Source organism: Blennius ocellaris, assembly GCF_963422515.1.
Source record: "Blennius ocellaris genome assembly, chromosome: 10".
In the NCBI taxonomy this organism is placed as follows: domain Eukaryota; kingdom Metazoa; phylum Chordata; class Actinopteri; order Blenniiformes; family Blenniidae; genus Blennius; species Blennius ocellaris.
Window position 1 is genome coordinate 17,965,943 of NC_137659.1, and position 19,956 is coordinate 17,985,898.

Sequence of the window (19,956 nt, forward strand, 5' to 3'; positions counted from 1 at the left end):
GCTTATTCTTGTCATAAATAATTGCATAGAGTAAACCAAAAAGCACACAAAACTAAATCCTATTATCGTCTCAGTGTTCCTATCTGATTGTAATACATTTTCTTTGTGCTCCTCCTCATTGGAAGAGAAGCAAAACCTGTGCAACACATTATTCTCCTCAGAACAAATCTGTGTGCTATATGTGATAGCAGCAGGTGTGTAGGTGGCTGGATCAAGCTTCCACGCTTCAACTTAAAGAGAAAATCCAATTGAAGTCATTGCGTAGTACCAATTTTACCTGCACCTTTTAATCTGGTGGCTCATTTTCCAAGTGCAACCACGGCATGCAAAGGTGTGATTCACACACAGACAAGCCACTTTCAGACATTAGCTTACTTTGGCACGAGGGTTTTGATTGGGTGTATGAGAAACAGGAAACACAAAGGCTTCCTTAACTCAGAGCAAATACAATGTTATCTTCTTAGAATTAATTATGGAGTGAAACCTTAATCGCTTTAATATATTTGTGTTTGCCGGGAGTGGAAGAACAATGAGTGACTGCTGCGCTGAAACAATTCATGGTCTTTTGCAAAAAAAAAGTGAACAATGGAGATAAATATGCAAGCGTCGACTATTAAGATCTTTTTACAAAATCAGTTAGCCTGCTTACCATCCATGCAGTGATAGTATGAGAAATCTGCTCAGGCAATTTGCAGCACAATTCAGCTATAAGCCATTAGTCCTAATTTACTTTGGAAGGATATGATAGTTTGTCAGATTTAGCAGATTCAGCTACTGAGTGGAGATGTTGAATCTCAAGTAATGCAGTGTTACAAAGAATATATGTGTGAGTTGTTTTTTTTTTTTGTTTTTTTATCAGAATTATCAGCATATTTGAAGTAGAACCCTTGAAGATTAGGGAGGAAGATAATTATAATGCCCTTACTTCAGGTAAAGAGGACAATTTTGAAGGTGTCCTAATAAAATGAGGTTGGGTTATCATCCTGCCATGTGAAGAAACACTGCACCTCTTTTTAGCATAGGCGCAATATTAGAGCTTCATTGCACGATAATACTGAATACTGAGGTTTATCCTGAGCTTTTACCACACTAACCCATCTTCAATTTACATTACATGAACAATTCATATACTGAATAGCAGTTAACAAAGCTGGTATAAAGTATAATTCAGTAGGCCACCTTTTTTGTGAGCCTCGGTCAGGCTATAGAGAAAATAAATGGAGGAAATCGGGTATCGCAATAAAACGCATGAGTAACACTAACTGCCAGCATCAAGGACACACCAATGACTCTCTCAAACTTCTTTCAAGAATGGGAAGTTCTTCCATCAGCTCAGACTTATGTATTTCAGCAGTTTTGTGGCAGGGGAAAGAAGAGCTCCAGTGTTACTCTCGATGTACCGCATGCCAGCAATGAAAGAAACCATACCCCTGGGGATTTGGACTGAAAGGAAAAAACTCTCAAAATTACACCTTATATGGCTGCTGATCTCAGGAGGGAATTTTGATATATACAAGGAAAGACACAAATAAGACACAGCTATAAGTAGATATGATAAGGTCATCAGTAGCTTTCGTCCTGTTTTGCCTGTTGGACATGGAATGTCTGCCAAATGTATTATTTACATATCATGTATGTAAATCTACGGCTGAAGCACTTGGCATTTAATATGCTGGACTGTGGAAATAGTATTATGATTGTACAAGAAACAATTTGAATATTTTGTTTTCATACAAACCACAAAAGCAGTTAAAAAATAAATGTTTGAGAGGTGTTGAAATCATTAAGTAAACTGGTCAAGATGTATAAACATACAACCGCAACAACTCACACAAAGAATAAACATCATGGAAAATACAAACAAATATAAGTTGATGCTGGTGAGTGTTAGAAAACTGCAATTCTGCCATGGAGAGGTGCATCTCACATACATTGAAAAGATATATACTTGTTTGATGCTTTCTCTTCTTCAGCCAACAAGTGACTCGCAAAACAATAACCACCACCCATCGTGATACTGTGCATAAGGCCGTGGGCTAGTCACAGTTTGATATAGTTGGTACAGTTTGATATAGGTGGTGCGAAGCATCACTTCAAATACTTTAATAATAAGACTAAAAAGAAAAGTCACTTTGGCCGACAAAAACGTTCATAGACAGAAACCTAAACTGAGTCAGTATTCAATTGAAAGTATAAACTTCAATCTGCGATCCAAATTAATTCTCTTTAAAACAAGGTCAAATCAACATTTTTATTTTGTTTAATCAGAGGGATTACAAATAATACAAAAAATGAATAAAAGTGCACATATTGTGTACATGTCACGTTACTGTTTATAGGATTGTATGATGTATATATTTTTAAATCTTTAAATTGTTATTTTTTAATATACTGTTACATGCCTTTTGCACTGTGGGTCTGAGAGGACTGAAATTTCATCTGTGCTGTATGTCATGCATATTAGCACACTTGACAATAAAGCTGACTTTGACTTTGACATATGAATTCGTAAGTTGGAGTAGAGTACAACAAGCCAGAAGAATCCAGATTTGTCCAAACGTTCAGTGATTTACATGCACGCACACACCCTCTCACACACGTTCATGTCAAGTTAACAAAGAGAGCAACTACACCGAGTGAAGCCCATGTTTCTGCTAAATGAGGGTCGCTGTATGCAGGCCACCTGCCGTGCTATGTTCTGCCACATCATCTTATCATCCAGGAGGAAGCCACACTGAGTGGGATGCTCTTGACCTGTGTCCATGTATGCCTCTGGGCGTGCTGCAGCACGGAGTCGGAGGCGGGAGCAAAATGCATTATCTTAATCTCCAGCAATAAACTGAAGGGAGCTCAATCACACAATCCAGTGCAGACTGCAGTTCTTCTGAGAGACAAAAGAAAAAAAGAAAAAAAAAGAAAAAGACCATCTGGAACTAGAATGTGTATCATTTGCTCTCCGGGAGTGAAAGAGAAGGTAGGAGCTTTTCAACACAATGCAGATGTCAAGAGCTAAAAGCAGCTGAACATCTGCACAGAGATAATTCACTCATCTATAAAAAAAAAAAAAAAACCTTGTACATGTTTTATTGACCAAATAACTACCGACAGTAGCCAGTTTCGTTAAGGAATCTCCACACTTTTGTGACAACATATCATTTTAGGTATGTTTTATGTTGTCAAAATTAGATTTAACAATACCATTGACAAAAAAAATTACTCCTTCATGGTGAATTCAGCAGTTTATATGCCCATATTAACACTCTGATTGGTATACTATGGAAGAAAGTCAAGTACTGCATCTGACTAATCACATTTCCCAAAGAGTAAGGCATTATTCTATATTTTCCTAATCTTAGATAATCCCATGCTTATGCTCAGTGTAATCTCATTACTGAACCACTCTCCTACCCTGTCTAATGAACGAAAGTCCATTTTTTAGACATCTGTGAAAAATAGGCTTTTAAATGTACAGTGGAAGGGAAGTCATATCATTGAACAGCTTTGCATGACAACATTTAAAAAAAACCTAAAATAAATAGTATAAAATTCTTCATTCAGTTCATTTTCCCAGCAGCTGGATGGTGAGTGTAGTGAATAGCAGTCTTCAATCTATTGCAAAAGACCTTCAATAATTCATGTTTCCATACACTGTGAATTTGCACTGTGCATATCAACACATTTAGTCAATCACTTGGAGCCATACTGCATTTGCTACGATTAACATCGTTGCAAATGACATGCTTACATGTGATATTGTACAGAAATAATTTGGAGGCTATAATGACCCTTTGAGGGAATGTCATAATTTAAAAATAATTATTTGGCAAATTAATGTATGGTTTTGGCAGGGAAAGTCAATAATTAGAAACAGAGTACCCAGAGGAAATCCACGTGCACACAAGGAGAACATGCAAACTCCACACAAGAAGACCTTCTCACTGTGAGGCCAGAGTGATGACCATGACTCCACCATGCAGCCCACACTAAACAACATTTATTACTATAGTCAATTCCAAATTATATATATATATATATATATATATATATATATATATATATATATATAAAAATGACCGAGCGAAGATCCTGTGGGACTTCCAGATACAGACAGACAGGATGGTAATGGCGAACCAACCAGACATTGTGGTGGTTGATAAAGGGCAGAGGAAAGCCGTGGTGATGGATGTAGCAATACCAAGTGATGGTAACATCAGAAAGAAGGAACATGAGAAACTGGAGAAATACCAAGGGCTCAGAGAGGAGCTGGAGAGGGCTTGGAAGGTGAAGGTGACAGTAGTGCCCGTGGTAATCGGAGCACTCGGGGCCGTAACCTCCAAACTGGAGGAGTGGCTACAGCAGATCCCTGGAACAACCTCGGACATCTCAGTCCAGAAAAGTGCAGTACTTGGAACAGCAAAGATACTGCGCAGGACCCTCAAGCTCCCAGGCCTCTGGTAGAGGACCCGAGCTTGAAATAGAAAAACAGGTGACCACCCGCAGAGGGCGAGAGGGGAATAAAAAAAAAATATATATATATATTATATATATATATATATATATATATATATATATATATATTAAAAAGTTGACCACATGCCATTATCTTTGGATCAACAAAACGTGTTTGGATTTGGGGAATATGCATTATACCCTGTTTGCATAATGCATATTGTAAAATGTATAAATAAATAAATAGATAAATAAAAACAGAATGGTCCAGGTTGAACGCTCCGCTCATTGAAAGGCTCTTGGGAGTTTCAAACAAAGGCAGAGGCGTGGGTGGCAGCTCTCAGGTGCTTTGTTATTCAACTTCTTCACAGAAGTTCCAAAAAAGCCCGGTGTGTATTCAATGCGATACGGCTGAAAGCTCTGATGCATTTATGGTTACAACAGACTAAGTGGCATATGTGTAGGCCTTGGGATATGAAACATAAAAAATTTTTAAATTACAAACAGCATTTAAAAAACATACAGCGGCCTGATGCATTAAAGGGACTGTTTGGTGTGTCCTTTGTGTTTTAAAAACTGTGGGCTTGAAAGTAACTCTCCAATTTGTATTCTGCTCAGCTTGGGTGTGTATTAATTGCCGTTTCAAAAACACAACAAAGCTCCTGAACTATTCCTCTTTTGTAATACCCAGTGAAATCCTTGGTTGCATTTTTGTTACACTCATTTACTTAGAAAACAGTTTGGAACCCTAGCTCGTGATGCACTTGAATGCATCACTCAACGCTGTCAGCTACAAAGTGGCGTTTTAACTTTTCAGCTGCACAGCCTTGTTGTTTTCAGAAATACTGAAGACCGCATCTGAGGTGGTACACGGTGCGCCCCCTGTTGAGTTTGCGCTCTGGGCAGCTGCCCACTATGCCCATAGCAAAATCCGCCACTGCTTCTGTTTTTGTATTGGATATACTTGATAATCCTTCCAAATGTGTCAAATATATTTTGAAATCCAATCTTTCAAATCAATAATGCCGGGGTTGCAGTTTTGTGGACGAGTTGTCCGTTTACCCTGGAAATTGCTTACTGCCTCCCTAACACATGGGAGGTGGTGTTATATGACAAAGGTACGCAATTTAACTGGACTATTGTCTGTGTTATGCTCAAACATTTAATCAATTTCTGATTGAAACCATGCCCCATTTCGACTGTTCCAAGTCACACCCCTCTCTTATCAATTCATCAGGACCAGTTTTTTGTTATCTGACTGCAATAGGCTTCCTCAATCATCCCACTGACTGTTAACTCTACATGCATGCCACACATGCATTTATAATATATTGTAATATCTAGATGTATGTATAATGTGTAAATTGTCTTGTTTTTAATTCATGTTTCCTATAAACACCAAAACAAATACCTCATATGCTAATACCTCACAATATGAATCTGAAATCATGTTGCCTCCATGGTGATAGGCACCAATATGTATTTCAGTTTGTCAAATTGTGGCCATTTCTAATTGATTTACATTGTCATAGAACAATAGCCAATAGTAAACTGAGAAAGCAAAGTGTGTCTCCATGTTTAATAATATATGTATTTAGAACAACAAAAACAAAGACAATTTAACCTCTGTTTGACATCTCGGTCAGGATTTGCCATGGAGCTCTACTGCATTGATATCAGTTGAGCTGATGTGTTTATATGTGCTTTTAGTCCTACATTAGTTGAATTAATGCAATCAACCACTTGATTCGTTTAATCTGAATGCCACTGGCTTTTATTTCATGGAAGAATTAACTCAAAGACCAAGAATGTACAAGTGTTGTTTTCCTTGATAGCTTTCGTTTGCAAAATTAAAATTTCACTTCATCTTTAGTCTGAATACCCTGAGAGGATGAATTGTTCCACAGTCAAAACAACAGAAGAATGGGCTCAATACAACCCCAGTGTGGCCTTTTACCCTCCCATAAATCGTCTTTCACTTCCCATCTTTATCTCCCACTAATCTGTAAAATCATCTCAGAATTATTATTAATTTTTTTACCCTGTTGTTTCTTCAAACAGATTTGACATTTCTTGTGCAATGTCAGTGTGACGATGTGAAGACCATGGCTCTTTTAAGGAGAGCAAATTTGCAAATGCTGCATCATTTACCAAATAGCTTGAATTAGATGGAAAATGGCTTTGCCAGAGGCTCTATCCATCTTTGCATTCAGTTATATGCTGGATATCCACTCAGGAAATTAACTATTTGTCAAAAGCCTCCTTTTTTTGTACCCTCTCTCTTGTGTCTTTATTACGTTTGCTTCTTATTCAATTTCCTTATTTATTCCTTTTTTGCCTTGCCTTTTACATTCCTTTTATTCTGTCATTTTCTCTTCTTCAATTAACAGCATTATAGTATTTCACATGTGATCCTCCAGATACTCCGCATGAAAGTTTCCATGTAGTTGCTCCAGAGGAATGAACATGCTGGGTAGACATTTTTGCCTTGATGGGTATTTTATTTATCTCCAAAGAAGAAATCTGACCCAAGGACTCCTTGGGTCTGCTTCCTGTTGAAAGAAAGTTCTCTAATTAAAGCCTACTGAAACAAAAATACAACCTAAAATGTTTCTTTCCATCTGTCACTATTTTAAAGGAAGTGTATAAGGGAGCCAGTCATGCATCAAATCTATGTTGAATGTAGACATGTAGTAAACCCATTATCTAAAAAGGAAAGATTTGCTTATATACATCATAGACAGAAATTAACTTTGCATCTGTCAATGAATTGTGTAATTTATTTTTAATAGTAGTCTATAGCATTAGATAATATGGGGTCAGAATCCATAAGTTATGTACATACATAGTTAAATATACACAAAACAATCACAATGTGAATGTGAGCAAGTTGAATGCACATTGAGAGCCTTTCAAAGAAATTAATCTTATTGACATTATGATTGGTGGGGAAATTATTGTGTGGCATTCACCAAGTTGTAATAAACTGCAAAAAATGTCAAAATGTACTCAAAACTTGAACCAATATTGTTTTTTATTCCTTTATCGTTTTTGTGGGTAGCCCTTTTGTCTTAGAGTGAAATCATCCCTGGTTCGAATCCAGGTTGGGCTTGAGGTAATTTCTATGTGGGATTTGTTTGTTCTCACTTTACATGCATGGGTTTTTTCAAATCAAATCAAACTTTATTTATAGAGCACTATTGCTACATACATACATACATGCAACACAAAGTGCTACATATAAAATAGAAAAAAAATACATTTCAGGATACTCCAGTTTATTCTGAGACTCCAAGTAAATTTTATTTTCGATTAGTGACCTTATTATGCTAGTATGTGGACGTGTGAATGCTTGAAACTGTTCCTCCACCTGTCCAGGGTGTTTTAAACTTTGTTAGCTGACAATTTGAATAGGATAAAATGCTATTAAAGATGTTTGGATGGTTATTATTGATACCATTGCAGTAGGTTTATATATCCATTTGTCCACAAGATTCTCATCTCGTCACATATTCTTTCTTCCATTACTACAGTTCTGCAAAGACAAAGCTACATTTGTTAGTCATACCATTTCGGTATCACAGTAACCATACTTCCCAAGTGATAGTAGAATAATTATAGTTTGTAAAAATCATTAAACTGCAAGTATTGCAATAGGCATCAATACAAGACAAATAAAACTGAATATATTCATTGCATTTTCTAAATCTTGACGCTTTGTAACACAACGAAATATAAAAGAGGAGGTGTACTGGGAGATGTGTTGTTTGCTTTGCACCGTGCATGACAGATGCGTCAACGGGTCTGAAAGAGTGGGAGGCAAAAAAAATGTTGTATATATTTTGTTCTACCTTTGAAAACTGGAAATATGTGTATAATAATATTGTTTGAAGGCACGGACATCACTTTTACTGGTTTTGAGGCATCTTGATCTCAAATATCTGATCCGCCTCTAAATATGCCTAATTTGCAGACATCAAACATAATATATAGAAAAATACTGTTTTCCTCTCTAGCTCCAGAATGCTTCTTCAAAGTGTGAAACCGTCTTCACAAACAATTGCACCTGCTTGCATTCTCACTTTTCTCTTCTTTCTCCCTCCTTGCTCTTGTTCTCTGAAAACAGCCCACACACTGCAGCCAGCTGCGGCTGCAGGTGTGGGAGTGAATCAAAAGATGGGGATAGTTTTCTCTGCTGTCAGAGGGCTCTGCCACATCCAGTCCTCTGCCTGCCTTCACACACTCCACCTGCTACATGCTGTGTAACAGTCTGCCAGGAACAAGAACAAACATCTGCCTCATTCACAGCTAATGTGGCATTACAAGATGCATACCTTCATGCAAGTAAATAGCTCTGTCCTTCCCCTGTTTCCTAGGTAACCGAAACAAGGACCGGCCCGCTCGGCTGCAGTAATTACGACAGCTTGGATTCGGTTAGCTCTGTGTTGGTGCACAGCCCAGAAAATAAGATCCACCTAAAGGGTAAGGCTGGACAGTACACTGACACCCGCATTTATATTCATTGTAAATGCATGCACACAGCCTTGGCCCTCTAGAAGAGATCCACTGACTGAATAGGATTCTACACACACACACACACACACACACACACACACACACACACACACACACACACACACACACACACACACACACACACACACACACACACACACACACACACACACACACACATCTATCTACCACCCTGCCTAGCCTCTCACCTCCTGTGTGTAGTAGTTGGCTGGGATGACCCTTTACTTTACGCTGCGGTAGTTTATATGTCTGTTTCTGCTCGACTGGCTTTCGGTCTCAAGGGGAATCTGTTATCTTACCAGGCTGCAGGTGGATCGTATGCGGCCCCGCTGACCTCAGTCTAACCTCTGCACTCACACCTGCTGCGCTCAACTCTGAGAGAAGCTGACGTGGTAACACATGGGCTGGCCTCCTTGTTTGAGTAGCCTCACAACCAAATTATCACTAAATCATTTTGGGTGAGGAACAGGAGTGGAGGTATAAAGCCTCTTTTTTACATCCAATCAGGTTGCAAGAAAAAACAATCACACTGCTTGTTAAATGTGCAGCACAGTGTAGTGTTGTGTGGGAATGGACTGCTATTTTAAGTAGTTGTTAGTGAGGATTAAGCCACTAGTTAATGGTACTTTTATTCAATAATCACTTCAGGCATTTATACAACACACAGTTAAGAAAACCTGGTTGACTGCCTGTTTCATAGTCTCGTGAGTTTTGTTATCACAGCATTTACAGTACAGACTAAAACTCCCATGCCCTTGCTTTTTCTCCTCTTTATCCACACTGAGGCTGGCTGCCAAGCAGTGCTGGATGCTCATAGTGACAGAGAGCTCAGATTACAAGTGACGAATGTGAGTACCGCTCTCAAGTCAGTACCTGGGGGTACGACACTGTCACCAAGCTGACAGACAGCAGCAGGTCTGTTTGGCTACCTCTTATATCACTAATAATAGTACATGATTGGAAAATTACAAAACAATAAAAGAAACTTGTCCTGCTTTGTGATGTATCCAGTCTGTGCCGTTAAGTGCACCTTTCTGACAGATGTTAAACAATGTTAAACAATTTAGTTTATCCAAAGAGGAATACGAAATGTATTTACTTACTGCCTTCATTGGATAAAGATGTGTAGGTGAGGTGTTGTTACTCCAAACTGAAATAAGTCAATGAAAACATAGTATTTGACAATATCAAGTTTTCTGTTTTTGTTTTAATCTTCTCAAGTGAACTGTTTCCATACCTCTGGAAGCAAGCTGGAGATGATTTTATATATTTAAAGTCAACTGCTGGGATTAAACTTTTATATTTATTCAATACCTCAAGGTAACATTTTTCTGATGATGAGGGGTTAATAATGTCAAACCCATTTAATCTTCTAGGGATAACAAGATCAATATCCCATTTCATCAGGATAAAGGACACCCGTTTACTCGTAGATAGAAGGTTACACATAAAATCAGACATGCTTACCAGCATCAAGGTGTCCTGCTCACTCTACATGTTTTAACATGAGAACCAGCATCTCTATAAAAGGGCACACGCTTATCTTTACAGTATGATTGTTTTGAATAACTCCCACTGATGTAATCATACATGCAGATTTGTTGTCACCTCCATTTTCAAACCTGAAAATTAAAACTACATCTATTCCTGGTCATATTCACCTAAGAAAAACAAGATTTGAGTATTTATCTTGTTTTCTAATTATCATGTATCATTTGCACACTGGTTTTTAATTACTGTCTGGGAGCTTTTGGAGATGTGATGAGAAATAGGGAACAGATCTCACCTCATGGCTCCTTCATGTCAGCAGTCATCCTGGTGGCATCTGCAAGGTCGCCCAGTCTTTTGTGACACTACATCCATTATATCCACACTCAGATTTAACTAAAGCAATCAAACACACTTTGTATATAATGTGTTTTCAGACTGACCTCAGCGATTAATCCATGTTGTTTGTCCAGATAAAACAAATGCGAGCTGGAGGGCACAGAGGAGTATGACACATTTGTCAAGCATAAAGCATCAACCAACATGCACACAAGTTAAACAAAAAAAAGAAACATTAATTTAGCTGATGCCAACAACACTGATAAACTGATCACATAATGGCAACACACTTCAGTGATATCATCTCACAGCCTTGAAGTAGTGACGCTGCAGCTTTTTGTTGCTGGGATGATTGTGAGCCAAACATTTATGGGTGGTCTCAGGACAACATGTAAATCTAAATGACTTCCTGGGTCCAGGCTCCATTAAGAACAAACTTTTTTTATGCACATTATTCACAAATCTATTATGCAGTGTGTATGAATGATGACAAAATTAAAAGAAAGAAAAAACACTGGCTCCAGTGAGGTCATTCATATGTCAAGACACACAAAATATAATGTCATCATCACAAATCTACAGCTACTTCATATGATGACTTCACACTTGTGAAGCAGCAAAGTGTGACTTCTGCTCATCTGGGTCATTTTTATACTCCCTGTATTAAAAGTATGTATTCAGCCTCCTTTTACATGAGTCACCACAGCAAGACGTTGCACTGTGAGATGGCTTTCTTGCATTAACAGGCAGACAGTGGTGTATTGATGTATTAAATATTGATGAATAATTTTAGTGTTCAGATATTGTGTCCAGGGATACATTTCTGGATATGATATCGCTGAATACAAACCCACAGTCTTTGCTCCTCACAGATCCACCTGAAATGTAACTATTCAAAGCAAAGAAAAAGTTTGTCACAGAGGCATACGGGCTTGGGAATGCTGATAACATCACAGTGGCTTGTTTGATGATGTTTTGCAGCAGCATGATTCATTTCTTCTGCAGTCCTGTTTAATAATATAGCAGATTCCCTGCTGCGTTCATGAGAGGGGATGATAATAATCAAGGAAAAAGTGCCTGTTTAGGCTAATTGGTGTTTTGCACGCACATGGAAATGATATTGCTTGAATCAGCCACCTCCGGAGCATACATTTGACAGTAAAAAAGACCCATTTACTGAGATAAGACATGTTTGTCATGAGATAATCTCAGATAATTGCAATATTATGTGTTTGTTATAAAGTAAAGTCATGTTTAGCCTCGGTGAGGTTCCCGTTGTCAGTATTTGACATATTACCGAGCCTGTATGGCTTACTTTCCCACTCATGGTGCTGCACATAATGCTTAAGATTAGTGAGTAATTTTCTTTTTTTGTCCCTTATATTTTTCACTTGACTTGAATATCTGTTTGCTTCTGAGGCAATGTTCTGTCATTAATAACTCAGTAGCTGATTCAACTTCTTTTATCACTACTTTAATCCCTGCTACACTAAAATGATGACCACAGCTTTGTTGAAGATTGTAGGGTCTCTTGCAGTGTGGTCTGAAAGTGTGAAAGCGGATACCGCTGAAGTTCATATTTAATCTCGAAAATTAAACATTATATAAATTTATTCCTCTCTGTTTTGAATTGCTTTTTCTATGAGCCACAGTATGAATTGTGGAGAAGTGTCAGCTCCACACGATTCTCTGATTGTTTGTGTTCAAACATCCAACTGAATGCTCATTGGAGCTGGAGTCAGGTGACTGGATGGAGTTCAATGACAGTCGGCATTACTTGTTCAGCCGATTGGTCTTGCGAAGCTTTAAGCTGTATTGTGGTTTACTTTTGCTGCATGTTTTTTTTTTACATCAGTAATGTAACAAGATGGCATGTTTGTGAATTTGTAGCTGAAGTCTGCTGGAGTGTGCTGAATGTAGCCAGATAAGTATCATAGGCTTGATACGCTGCGGTATGGCCTCCTGTTGATAATTTATATACAACCATCAGTTATGGCCTCAATTTCCAAGCATGTATCTCCCAGTGAATCAGACTTTTTTTTTTTCTCCGTCATACACTGTTAAATCTGGTATGATTTTCTTCAAGCGCACAGCCTTGTTTCGCTTCTGAAGAGGTTGTTTGGAGATGCAACTTGTCCTCCCAGACTACTCATAGACAGGACTCTCACTGATTGAAGTCTTCCATCTATTGTATTGCTAAATTTGTATCTCTGATTAGATTTCTTTTCTATTTCCTAGGAAAGCTGCGTCTTTTGTTGCTCAGATGTTCCTCTCTTTTGGTTTGCCTTGTTGTGCTTTTGTTACAAATGAATCAGTTCCTGCCCACCATGCAGGAATCTTTTTTAAAATGTTCAGTCTGCTCACTTTTATTTTTGGATTTCCAATTGAACGCCTCATACCCTTACTTAGTTGTGCTGTCATGATTTCCACCACTTAGTGAATAATGTTCTGCTGGGAACTTTAGGGATAGACATGGTTATATAAGGGAAACAATGTTTGCAAGTTGAATTTGTTGAGCAGGCATTGGATTGGCTGCTCAAATCTATCTCAGTATCATGTTAACATCACCTCAGTGAAAGAATGCAGCACAAGCAATTTTTACCTTTAGTAGAACGTAGTTCATACAGTCAGTGCTACAAACCAGTTAAATTTCTTACCGAAAAATAGTCAATCTGAGGTATTTGTCATTAATTTGCATAATATTCACTGACAGTGAAGTTTCTGTCATTGTCAAACCTTTCACTTTCTCAGTTACATGAATAACTCAAAGGTTTTCAATGTGATCTTAGGGTTTTGAATCTCACTGTATATATGATTATCATTAGATCCACTTTTGCTCTGTCATGAAACTACTTTTAGTTCAAGTTTCATTTTATGCACGATATAGTGGAAAAATATCAAAATCCAAAATCTTCTCAATTCACAGCTGTGCTGTTCAGTGTCACTGCAATATAAAACCATCATTAGAAATATGGGATATCAGAATATATTAAACATTTCATCGCAGATCAGTTGTATGGAACCTCATTGGATAGTACAAGGGCATACAGTGATACAGTGGTAAGCAGTCTACCCTCATGGTAATATCTAATTTCCCCATGTGGAGTTTGCATGTGCTCCTTATGCATGGGCTTTCTCCGGATATTTCAGGATTTATTCATTTCTGCAGTCCTGTTATGACCCGGCTCTTCGAGGAGAAGGTGTAGGCCCACCTATACCTTCAATCACTGGGTGACTTTGGGTGAAGTGAGGGTTTTATTGGCAGTTCTTAGGCTTATGATATTCAAACAGAAACCCAAGACACAACAACACAACAACACAACAAAAGGAGGGCCAAACAGGTACTGCCCAACAAAAAGGGAAAACGGGGGAATTAATTGTTGGCCAACTATACAATGATAGAGTTAATATAACAACAAGGCAGCTTCTCCTCGAGAATGCCATTAACTGAAGTTTCAAACAACATAAATCTACTATACACAAGTGGCAAACTGGAAACAAACAAAAATGCCTAATTAACTCAAAACAAAACAGCTGGTACCTTCACCAAACTGCTGGACAATCGGTCACATTGACGCAAGTTCAACAATCAAAGACCGGAGTGGAGACAAGTTCAAAAGATCACACATAGTAGTTCAAACACAGACAAAAGAGGCAGACTGAGCAGACACTTCCCACATCAGCCAACATGAGGAGTCTGCTGGAGCTGTTTAAATGGCCTCAGCTGGTGGGCGGAGCTGAGCCAATCAGCCGCCAACCTCCAATCCACATGCTCCACATCAGGACAAGAAGAGGAGGAAGTCAGTGAGGGTACCTCCAGTCAAACAACACACACACACACACACACACACACACACACACACACACACACACACACACACACACACACACACACACACACACACACACACACACACACACACACACACACACACACACACACACACACACACACACACAGAGGTGGAGGTGAGGCCATGCAGCCTATAGGCTGTAACAAGTCCAAAAACATGCATTTCAAGTGATTCTGTGTGACTCCCTGTGTTTGCTCTGTGATGGACTTGTGACATGTCCAGGGTGTGCCCTGTCTCTGTGCACAATCAGCTGGGTTTGGCTCTGTCCTTCTGTGACCTTGAAGTAAACAAAGCATGATAGGAGATAGAAGGATTGTACAAATGTATCTAATGCGGTGGCATGGAGAAGAATAGGCACATTGTGCCACAAAAAAGGATTGTGAATAGAATGTAAAATACACAAATAGAATAAAGAAAAATAATTGCATATCAAAATACCATTATCATGAGCCACCTGGCCTTGTTCAGTTCTTTAAGAGCTATCATATAAGGAGTAATCACAACAGTTGGTCTGTAGCCTCTCACAGGAAGGAAACAAACACAGACCAAACTTTCCAGGCATTCACATTAGGTCTCCAACAACGAACCCATAAAATGGATTAAATTTGATTATTAAAAGTGTTGGCAACGAAATTCATTATCGATTCGTTGTGTCGCGCAATTTATGCACCACTCGGCGTTTGCTCTCTCTCTAACATCAAAGTTGCGGCGTGGCACTTGAGCAAACCGGCTAGCTGCTGTAGCACGCTCCGATGCTCAGGAGGCGTTGGAGCCGACTGGTGTTTGCGTTCGGAAACAACACGAAAGTTGCGGTGCGGCACTCGAGCTATATATATGGTACATAATGATTTTATTGTGGGCAGTGCAGGCCCAGATGTATAAGAAGCAGGCTCATAACGGTAAGTTTGCTGTGTGAACTTGTGAATCACATGATCCATTGTATTATCCCGGACAAGAGCAACTGCAATGGACATGCACAAATTTCACTACACACAGAGTGCATTTGGTCTTGATTAGAAACTTCAAGCACCTGTAAAGATGTACAACTGTGTCAAAAAAAAGTGTAAAACAAAAAACTATGATTAGAGATGATGTACTGATAATATGTCATTCATGTAGCCATGCATATTTGTTTATTTATTTATCCTTTATTTTACCAGGTAAAATTAGTTAACTGGTTTTCATTTTCAATAATACTGGTCAAGAAGTGACACATTTTTTCCATCAATCTGTTATCTTTTTTTTTTCTTTTTTTCTGTTAAACCCAAGTTTGCTTTTTGTTGCTTTACTCAATGTATTCTTCATACAATCGGGCTATGTATGTCTTTCAGAAGTCAGTGGCTGTCAAAACCTGCTGTTAAAGGAATAACAACCATTGGCAGAAGTATTTCAAATGGCGAGTTGCTTTATGCTTCATCCTGTGTTGAAAGAAACAGTGTGACCAGGGCTACTTGTTATCTCACTGGTTGAAGGGCTCTTTGGTGAGTGGCTTTAGATTATGGTCGTTTTTTGTGACACATACTCTGAGACACCAAAATGTATTTTGCAGAACTTTGAAGTATATATAGTGGGTCATAATTTATTTGTATTTTTTTTATTCGCATTTGCCAGGTTCAGCCCGATTAGGGAGTTTTTGTCACAAATTAACGTAGATATTGCTTTTAGGTTGACTGTGTCTCAGCTTATACAGTTCTTTTTCCATAAATATTCATTTGAGATTGTGTGAGTGATGTGTACATTTTCATTCCATTTAATCATGGTATGTTGTATAATATGTGTTTGATATTAATTTTGTAATAGAAATAACCAGAGGGTAAACCTGCTACTCTATTCCAGGCAATTAACTTGATGTTTTCCATGTTTGGTTTTTCAGAGCTCTCTCAGGAGCCTGATTGCCAAACATTAGGTGATACAAGGTGTATTGGAATGTGTGGCCACATGTAAAGCTAATGTTTAATGCAGGTACATTTCTTAAAGATAGCTTTTTGCAGTCACTATCCACAACACGGCATTGCTTGTCGATGTCCTATCATCAAAGCAAAAACCAATTTGATCAACATAAGGCCTCATTGGCAAGGATCCTGTGTAAAGGGTGCAAGATTGTATGCTAACAAATAAATTGTGCCTTGTGTATGTGTTTTGAAGGTGATAAACAAAGGAAAATACCATAAACGAAATCCCGCAAAACAGAAATGATTCAAATCCATTTGTTCCTGTTTCCACTGTAAAGACAGTATTTACTTTAACATGGAGTAACTGTATGGAGCGCTGAGCTCCCACAAGCACAACCTGATATGTGATACCATGGAGTTGGATAGGTTGATGGAGAAAGATATCAAAATTACCAGAGTATTGGAGGACAAAATCTAAATGAAGCAAAGCAAAGCAAAAAAAAAAAAAAAGGTGAACTAAAAAAAACTAAACTAAACTAAACTGGAAGATAATAGGTCACAGAGTGAGAAAAGGTGTGGAAAAAGGAGTGCAAGAGATTGAGAAAAACTTGTAGACCTAGGAAGAGACACAACAATAATATTTAGTCAGAAATAGAGAGAATTATAAAGGGCGTGAACTCATTTTGCATTCATCTTTTAGCATAAACTCCAAACAACTTTACACATTCTGGAACACACACCTGATATTCATGAAGGCAAAGACACTCCATGAATTGTTTATTTTGCACAGTTAACACATTCATTCCTCAGTCTGTCCCATTGATAAATTGTCTGTGTGCATGCTATATAAAGTTAGGACCGATGTCTATACGTCTAAATCTTAAGTAGATCAGGCCCTTAGACTCTGTATTTCTCAGGCCAAGAGTAAAAGTATTTTTAGCTGTCATTGGACCGAAAAGTGTTGGATTGCATGTTGTTGTACGAGTGCAGAACTGTAAAGTGTAGTACTACGATTTCTCCAGGCAAGCAGTAAACCTTCTCACTGTTTTATCTTTTTCCTGAATGCTTCAGTGTTTCACTGTCTCTGATCTCTGATCCCTGATTCTGCGTGCGTGCACGTGTGCGAGCGCATGTGTGTGTGTGTGTGTGTGTGTGTGTGTGTGTGTGTGTGTGTGTGTGTGTGTGTGCGTGCGTGTGTCGAAGTTTTGCCCTGGTATTGTTTATGTTTTGGTGCAAGGAAGAACACTTCTGGGGTACCAGCAGTGACTCCTGTTTCCTCTTCAGTGATGGTTGATCAGAACAGCCTTACTTTAGCCTTCAGACAGAGTAATACTTTGAAATGCAATTGAAGACTCAGTATGTGTGCTTTTCTTTTTGCCCTTAAAATGAAAGCCTTTCGAATATCAGTTGTGTGGATTTTTTGAGTATGTGAATGTGTTTGAGTGTAGGAGGTGTATTTGAGTGCATCTGCAACACATCAAGAGTCTCTGAAACAGAAAATCACATTGCAGTATGCCAGAGTGTGTGGGACAAGGACTCAAAATTCAAAAAGTAGTGCAAAAGTCAGTTTAAGCAACCTTCACTTACTTTATTCACCATTCGAAGAAACAAACCCCACTTTCTATACAATACCCACTTTCTACACAATACCCTGTGTGAGCAGATGCAAGATGCTGCTGGAGAAAAAAAAAAAATTGGGCTGAAATTCTGCCTCAAGGCAAGTGTAGGTCTGATGTTCATCGAAACGCAGGGTTGGAGAGGACATGCCATACATAGGATTGATCCCTCAGGCAGATGTGGAGCTCGGCTACTCTTGAGAGAAGGTTCAAAAGGTCCTACAGTGCTGGAATGAAAATAATCATCTGCCCATGTTCCTTGGATCTTTATTCAACAGTCTTCAGTTGCCCCTAGTGTGAGATCGCTGTTTATCAGTAATTGTTACCAAAATGATGTCATGATTTCAATACATTTTGTTTAAAAAAAAACAACAACAAAAAAAACAAGAAAAAACTCCACATCTGAACTGCTTCTGCTCAAAACCATTGTAACAGATACACATTCATGCAGTGCGGCTATCTATTTGTTTAACTTGGAAAAACAACCTTTTTTTATTTGCATGGCTTTCATGTTGACCGTTTGGCTGCCTCAGTAAACTCTGCAAGAGCAATGCAACATGAAGAGCATAATGACCGGCCTCTCATATCAGCCCTTTCTGCCCACAGCAAACCCTTCATTGTCACAGTCACACAACAAATGCTGCACTGTTTTTTTCACTATCACCACAACGCATTGCTTGACTTTCCAATGCGGGTGGATCAGTGAGTACTTCAGCATGTTGGTTCCAATGATGCTGTGAATAAGCTGAGAAGCCTTATTTTCAGTGTCGTGTTTGAGCGTTCTTTGCCAGTATTTTTGTCTCAGTTATCAGAGCAAGCTATTGGCTTACTTTCTCTAAAGCAGTACAAAAAGTTTCTCCTTCGATTGCCTAATCTTACCTCCTTATTGTAAATTCTTAAAAGCAGCAACACTGCATTCACCAGTGACCTGTGGCATCAATTGTTCTTGTTAACTTTACATTGTAATTTCCAAATTTAGCAAAAAAAGGTTTTTGATTTGACCCTTGTTCACTTTTTATTAGTCTTTTTCATTTTAACCACTGGGAGAAAGAATGATCCAATGCATAATGAGACTGGATGGAGTTTACTGATCAAATGTTGCCAAAAACCAAAACAAATAAGGTTGAAATCATGCATGCAGGTTACAGCAATGACAGTATTTACTCCACATAGTTTTGATGGGAACAGCTGGCTATTGCCAAAATGGAAGCTTGAAAGCTACACATACACTGCCAATAGCAGAGTAGGGTTGATGCAACTCGGACCTTTGGGCAGTGGTGCTAACCACTGAGCTAACTGTGCAACCTACAAGAATGTCACTGAAAGCTTGACCGTTGACTGCTTTAAGCTATTTTGTGCTCCAGCGGGATCAGAGGAACTGACATGTTTAAAAACAAAAAATAGAGAAAGAAATCTAAGCCTTCATTTTTCAAGGTGTGAAACCCTTTCGAGAATATCTAGGCATTTTGCCAAATCTCGTGATGATATCTGACTACTATTCTGTAGCAGCTCTAGCAAAACTAGCTATTGTTCATGAAAAGAAACAGCCTAAAGTCTTCACTATATGGGCATGCAATCATCTTAAGAGCAATAAATAGTAAAAAAAAAAATAAATCTACTCATGCCTAATATAAAAAGAACCCTGCTAATGGATTTCAAATGGACACAAACAATGTTCGTCTGCTCAATAGTCACCAACACTGACTAAAACTCTACTTTGTTTTCCAAGTTGCTTCATATGGTAACTACTAGATTTGATGGCACAAACTGTAATCACAGTAG

General features: G+C 38.4%; 1 protein-coding gene across 1 annotated transcript in view; it reads left to right on the plus strand.

Moving 5' to 3' along the window:
- Positions 1-19,956, plus strand: part of brinp2 (bone morphogenetic protein/retinoic acid inducible neural-specific 2) — a gene marked incomplete at both ends in the record, with an annotated part of 116,126 nt that overhangs the window by 40,614 nt on the left and 55,556 nt on the right. Inside the window, one exon of the mRNA XM_080503675.1 lies at positions 8,826-8,931. Within this exon, the coding sequence (XP_080359801.1) occupies positions 8,826-8,931 (106 nt within the window). The remainder of the gene's footprint in view (positions 1-8,825; positions 8,932-19,956) is intronic.